The 7,671-nt window shown below is 34.2% G+C and overlaps 1 protein-coding gene across 1 annotated transcript; it reads right to left on the bottom strand.

Moving 5' to 3' along the window:
* Positions 1 to 2,717: 2,717 nt before the first annotated feature.
* On the bottom strand, positions 2,718 to 4,133 carry LOC145029954 (uncharacterized). The gene has a single exon (XM_078978399.1). The coding sequence runs from the start codon at positions 4,131 to 4,133 to the stop codon at positions 2,718 to 2,720; it is 1,416 nt and encodes a 471-aa protein (XP_078834525.1).
* Between the last annotated feature and the right edge of the window lie 3,538 nt (positions 4,134 to 7,671).

Raw genomic sequence — 7,671 nt, 5'->3', positions numbered from 1 at the left:
TTCAAATGATGTAAACAAAGAGATAGTTAGATAAAGGAAGTGGACATTTGACCTAGTGGTAGATAAAAGAAGTGGGCATTTTTCATCAACAAAATCAAAACATTTGATCTAGAAACAAATCTACCTACTCAAAATGGATAGCATATACCAAAAAAAAGATATGAAAATATGCAATAATAGTATCAATCAACAAAGTAAGGGTCGTTTACAGAGAACGGTAATTGCTATAAATTGAAATCGTAAATGACAAAAGTAAAAAGAACATGAACTACTTGAAAAAATATATATGTCATTGACTTACCTGATTGACCTCCTTCAGTAGAGTTGTGTTCTTCAGCAGTAGACTGGCCTCCTTCAGTAGTTTGTGGATGATCTGATTGGTCTCCTTCAGTAGGGATATCAGTTTTAGAAAACTCAGAACTTTGATCATGTATCTCACTGTCAATAGGGATATCAATTGAGGTGATGCATAGCCTCTTACGCCTACCCATCCTCCTATAGCACCACAACAGATAAGTACATGCATACAAATATATACATATAATACATAGATACATGCATATAAATATACATATAAAGATAAAGTGCATCAAATTTTCATTAACTATCATCAAATACTAATCTAGTCACTATTATTTTCTTCATCATCTATGACATCTATGTTTTCATTAGCTATTATCATTTCAGGTGTAACATCTATGCCATCATCACCAACCCTATGCAAGTTAGGTACATCAAATATGTCATCATAAGCACCTCCCATGTCAAATACATCTCTAAGCTTTACATGTCGCACAATCTCCCAACCTATATGTTTAGGATCCATGGAGTAGAACACCTTGTCGGCCTGTGATGCCAAAACAAAGGGATCATCAATCAAGTTAACACCGGTATGTGTCTTATATGAGAAGTTGACCAATGTTACATTGCCATCTTTCTTGCAACCTCTGTTGATGTCAACCCACTCACATTTGAATAAAACAACTCGTATCATTCCAGAGTAGTTTAATTCAATAATGTCAGTTAATTTTCCATAATAGTTATTCACGCCTTCGACTGGCCTTCTATCTCGACTAATGGAATAATTTGCACCTTCTACCATAACAGACACACCACTGTTTTGAGTTCGTAGAAGTTCCTCTCGTTTTCTTGTATGAAATCGATAACCTTTAACTAGGTATCCTGAGTATTTTTGCACAACTCTAAGTGGACCACGTGCAAGCCATTTTATTTCGTCAGTTACTTTTTGATCTCCTTGCTCTTCCATGCGTGCAACCTATCAACATAATTATATAATTACATCTTGAAAATCAAAATTTGATACATCCAATATTTATTCCAAATTACCCTTCTCTTAAACCATTCACTAAATTGTTGGCAGTGAATCTTGTTGATTTCATAATCATGTATCCGCCGAGATCGATTTTGTCCCTTGATTATCCTTTTGTGTTCCCTTCAGATAAAGAACAATAATATGAGGTAAATGAAGAATAATATGCAAACGCATAGGAAAACTAGTTTATCTTACTCTCGGAATGGTGAAAGTGATTCAACATTAAATAGGACATAACGATGTGCTTGAGTGAGTGACTTCTCGTCCAAGACGAAATTTGAAGATCTCTTTCTTTTCTGAAGTGATACCCTAGAATTCTTTTTACGTCCCAATGGGCGACCTGGGCAAAGATTGTTAGATTCTTCAATCTCATTTTGATCACCTTCATCATCATTCCTAATTGGTCTAGTAAATATGGTTTCTACTCCTGAGAGATATCTGGAGCAAAATGTTACACATTCTTGAGCTAAATAGCCTTCAGCAATTGAACCTTCAGGATGAGCTCTATTATGAACGTAGGACTTAAGTGTTAGAAGGTACCTATGATTACAATTACAAAAAAATGATCATCTATAGAATAATAGAAGATAATAGGAAAAAGTAACATAAATATTGTTTACCTCTCTATAGGGTACATCCATCGAAAAGCAACTGGACCTCCTAACTTAACCTCTCTAACTAAGTGGATCACCAAGTGCACCATTATAGTAAAGAATGAAGGAGGAAAAATCTTTTCCAATTTGCATAAAGTGACAGAAACTTTTGATTCGAGATATTGGAGATCAACTTCGGTTAAGTCTTTGTAGCAAATGATCCTAAAAAAATCGCTCAACTCTATTATAGTGGAGCTTACATGGTCTGGCAAAGTACCTCGTAATGCAATGGGCAAGTATTCTTGCATCAACATATGGTGATCATAACTTTTCATCCCAACTAATTTCTTCTCATTCAATTGCACACATCGAGAGATATTGGATGAAAATTCATCAGGAGGCTTAATTAGCTTTAATATTTTTAAGAACATTCCCTTCTCATCCCGATTCATTTGATAACATGCCCTTGGCATGAAAGTAGTATCACTTCGAGGTCGCTTTTTGGGATGCAATTCCTTTCTTATACCCAATTGTATTAGATCAAGTCGTGTTTCATAGTTATCTTTTGACTTTTTTCCTTGACCTAAAAAAGTCCCCACAATGTTCTCAGATACATTTTTTTCAATGTGCATTAGGTCAAAATTATGACGCAACAACAAGTGCTCCCAGTATGGCAACATAAAAAAAATACTTTTCTTTTTCCATGGACCACCATCTACTTTTTCAGCAAGAAATTCTGTACCATCTAACTGTTGGAGAACCTCCTCTCCGGAAGAAGGTTTTGGGGCAACTCATAATTCCTCTCTTCCAACAAAGGATTTAGTGTCTCTACGCCAATGATGGTTAGTTGGAAGCCATCTTCTATGACACATGTAACAATACTTTTTTCCATGGGTTAGCCATTTAGAATCAGTATCAAAACCACATAATGGACATGCAAGTGCTCCTTTGGTGCTCCACCCAGATAAATTGGCATAACCGGGAAAGTCGGATATAGTAGAGAGAACTGATGCCTTTAATTGAAAGTTTTGTTTAGTTGAGGCATCAAATGTCTCAACTCCAACATCCCACAACTCCTTCAATTCTTTTATCAAAGGTTGCATATACACATCTATCTTGTTTCCGGGGGCTCTTGGACCGGGAATAATTAAGGAGAGAATGAAATTAGGTTGTTTCATAACCAACCATGGTGGCAAGTTGTAGGGAATAAGAAAAACAGGCCAAATACTATGCGACACGTTCATTGTCCTGAATGGGTTAAAACCATCACTTGCTAGAGTTAAACGAACATTGCGGGGATCACTAGCAAATTCTGGAAATTTTTTATCAAAATCTTTCCAGGCTAGTGCATCAGCCGGATGTCGAATCTTTCCATCTTCCACACGTTCCACATGGTGCCACTTCATTAGGCTAGCTGTCTTCGATGACATGAACAATCTCTGAAGTCTAGGCTTCAAAGGAAACCACCGTAATATTTTTGATGCCTTCTTCTTAGGTGGAATCGTTCCATTTTCTGAATTATCTTGAGACACTTTCCATCTCGATGATCCACAAACAGAACAACATTCATCTTTCTCCTTCTCTTCCCAAAATAACATGCAACCGTTAGGACATGAATGGATTTTTTCATATCCTAATCCCAGTTTAGCCATTATTTTTTTCACTTGTGGGGTGGTCTTTGGTAACAAATTTCCTTCAGGTAACAAATCTTTTAAAAACTCCAACAACATAGACAACGATTTGTTACTCCATCCATTAAGACACTTTAGATGGTACAGATGCACTATGCTAGATAACTTGTTGTATTTGCAACTCGGATATAACTTCTCTTCAACTTCCTTAACTATATTATCAAATGTTCTTCCTTCATTTTCCACCTCTTGACCATTATTTAAGGTAGCCTCGTGTGCCTCTACTCCAGTTACGTCGATCTCGGGTTGAAATACATCATTCAACATTTCATACATGTCATGGTCAAATAGATCTTCCTCTGCATTATGTACTATACCAGACGATGTAGTTGTTGAGCCTTCCCCATGATACACCCATACCAAGTATTCTGAACGAAACCCGAAACATATGAGGTGATCCAAAATATCTCCCCTTCCACGATAATACATATTCAGGCAACGTGCACAAGGGCATAATATCTTTCCGTTAACATTTGATCTCTCAAATGCAAAATTTAAAAAAAAATTGAACCCCATTTATAAAAGGTTCACTACATCTTGGTGCAGAATACATCCAAGATCTATCCATAACTGCTCCAATGAAAATAAACAAGTTACATAGTTGCAACATGTGCAAGTTTGAAGCCTAATCAACTCTTAATGGAATCATATAAACACCAGGAGGATGCTAAGAAACTAACAAATTCATGAATGTTGGAACACATAAAGAAACATAGACTAGAGCTAGTTGCAACATGTTCAAATTTGAAGCCTAGTCAACACGTAAACAACCTTGCTTAAAAGGTCAACCAATTGTTGTAGTACAATAAAACTCACTTAAGAAACTATATCATCAATAAAAATTAATATTAATTTGAGAAATATAAACATATATTATAAAAATAACAAACTAGATGAGTGGTTTTCATACATGATATGACAAAAACAATAACTATTACAAAAAGTGAAACTATATGTCATTTTATTTGTAGTAATGGAATCATATAAACATAGGAAGAAGCTAAGAAACTAACATATGAGAAGCTGAAAACAAAAGGTGAAAAGTGTTTCGCGCGAAGAGAGAAGTTTCAGAATGTGTAAGCAGAGTTTGACGCCACAATTTACTCTATTGTATTAACTGATAACGCATTAAAGGCAATGTACTTATGTTTTTTTACCCAAAACTATAATATAGTCGTGTATAAAAATTAATATTTTTTTAAAATTAGACAATGTATAGCATTTTGTTCATTAATGTGCTGGAAGGGTAAAATTGTCTTTTTTCAAAAGTTTGACAACCCTTTTGTTAGGGTTGTTAAGTGCATGGACTTAATTGTTATCAAACTACCCATTAAGGGCCACCGGTGTTAAAATCTCAATAAAGAAGACCAAAAGTGTTAAAAATAGAAAACTACAAGGAACAAGACTATAATTTACTCTAAAATTAATTTACTCTACTAGGACCACCGATGTTTGGTTTTGATACAAAATTTTATCTTCTTAAAAGTTTGTTATCTATCTGAGATGGTTTTGATTCTAAACTCAAAAAGTACATGATAAATACAAATGAAATGAAGTGATAGAAAAAGATGTAAACGAAAAAGAAACAAAGTATCAAAAATTTGATGATGTATGCTTCAGTTTGTCCCCCAAAAATATTTATCACAAACGTATTATAGAGTATAAAAAATCTTATGAGATAATCATCATATATGACAATTTTTAACCACAAAATATTTGAGTGTCATATTGTAAAAGATCAAAATTTTAATTACAAACGACGCCACTAATCTTTTGGGATTTCATTTATTTCCTTTGATACAAAATATTATTATTATTATTATTAGAACCTTGGGTTACTGTTATAAATAGAGTGTCATATTATTATTAGAACTTGCCAACAAATATATGGAACATAACTTATTTGGAAAGTGAAAGGAAACAGGCCCTAAGAAGAAGCACATACCATATTCATATTGTAGAAACTAGAAACTATAATAACAAATGTCTTAGTTGCCAACAAAGATCTAAAACGTATTGATTTTTACTACTAGTAAGTAAAGTAAAGTAAACTCAGATCCACAAGTCAGATAGGATAGGCAGATGAGACAGAAAGTGAGTGATCATGTAGCAAGCACTTAATGGGTATAGACAGGAAGCAAGCAAGCAGAGTCCATTTATCACCAAAACCAAATAAAACCGTTTTCCTTCAATTCAACAAGTTCTCAATTCTCATACACCTGAACCAAATACATCATTTAACCAATAATAAAAACTCAACAACAGTAAAAAAAAAAAAAAAAAAAAAAAAATGATAGAAACGTAACAGTAAGAAACCTACACTTACTGATTAAAACCTACGTGTTGAAAAATAACATCTTAAAAACCTATGCTTTATCTTATTTTTAGCAAATATAGCTTACCAAAAGAAGAGCAAATAACACTAAACTTCAGACATCTACCACTGATACAAATAAGACAATCTGACACGTAAAAGAGTTGAATATAAGAGCAGGTATAAACTCATAACATATATTTTAGTTATTTTCTTATTAATGGATTTCATACTCAAGGAGATGATATGGCAAAGTATTTTTTATTTTTATTTTTTAACCCACTTCTTTTCAAACTAGACATATATAATAATAATAATAATATGTCGAACTCATGATTTCTTTCTTTGCATCGTAGGATACAAGTGAAGGGATTTGCAAAGCACTTTTCTGCAAGCTTTCTATGGGGTTTTTTTTCAATGGTTCTTTATAGGAAAAGAAGAAGAATGCCGATCTGTTCAGTTTCCTGCATTCGGTTTAAAAGCTTGGAAAAACACGTTTGTCTGTTCTTAATTTACTAAAACTTTTTTTCCATCGATTCTGATTAATGGGGTGGGTTTGTTTGAATTTGGTTGTAGGTTTTACTTTGACTTTAGTATGACTTATGTGGGAACAGGAATGATTTTTCCTCACATTGTGAACTTGTCATTGCTAATTAGAGCTGTGGTTTCATGGGGTATAATGTGGCCCTTAATTGGAAAAAACAAAGGTGACTGGTATCTTCATAGTTTGCCTGACAGCAGCATGAAAATTCTCAATAGCTACAAAGCCTTTATTTCTATTGCTCTGATCCTAGGAGATGGTCTATACAACTTCGTCAAGATACTATACATCACATCCATGAGCATACATAAAAGATTCAAGAACAAAAGCCTCAATCCAGTTAGCGATAAGAAGGTGAGTGAAGTTGAGCTAAAACAAAATGTTTATTTCAGAAAGACAAAATGCGATCACTAGTTCTAATAATAAAAAACTATTGGACTTTTAAAGGTACTAGTGGCAGCCTCTCATAAAATTGATAAACCCTAGCAGTTTGGGCAATGATTTTGCAACAAATCGAGCAGTATAAAACTTCAAATTTACCAACAAATTAAATTTGTAAATACGCTTATTTGAGCAGAAAGATACCTAACAGTGAATTGACGATACAGCGACGACGATAGTGGAAAGGGCAGCTATCGAGGAAGCGTCAACAATCGAGGAAGCTTTGGCAATAGAGGAAGCGGCGGCGATTGAGGATCCAGCGGCGATGATCGAGGAAGTGGCGGCTATCTAGGAAGTGGTGATGATCGCTGAAGAACCTATAGGCCGACGACGGCGTCTGGCGTCAACGAATAGAGGGTGGTGATAGTGCGTTCAGATCATCGTTAGGAGTGGGAGAGTGAGATTTGGCTTTCGTTTTGCGTACTGGTTTTTAGTTTTATCACGAGATTTTAATTTATCGGGAGGATTTAATAATAGAAGAGAAATTGAGAAAAGAAAGGGTGGCAGATTTTTATAAAATTTCTCATACATCATCTACTTTATTTTTTTAGTTAATTTGAATAAAATATAAATGATTCAGGGTTCTTCACCTGACACTATTGGGGTTTAATGCCCTGTCAATACAAATCTATGTGGCATATCGGGTGGCAATAAATTGATTTTTGCAAACAAGGAAAATTTCAGTGCTCTTTTACTTGTTGCAAGTCAAGTGATAACATTTAAATACTTAATATTAAAATTATTAACAAAAATGTAAA

Source organism: Lactuca saligna, chromosome 2 (genome assembly GCF_052625555.1).
Source record: "Lactuca saligna cultivar CGN05327 chromosome 2, ASM5262555v1, whole genome shotgun sequence".
Lineage (NCBI taxonomy): Eukaryota > Viridiplantae > Streptophyta > Magnoliopsida > Asterales > Asteraceae > Lactuca > Lactuca saligna.
Note: the sequence above shows the minus strand (reverse complement) of the source record. Positions and strands in the feature narration are given on the sequence as shown.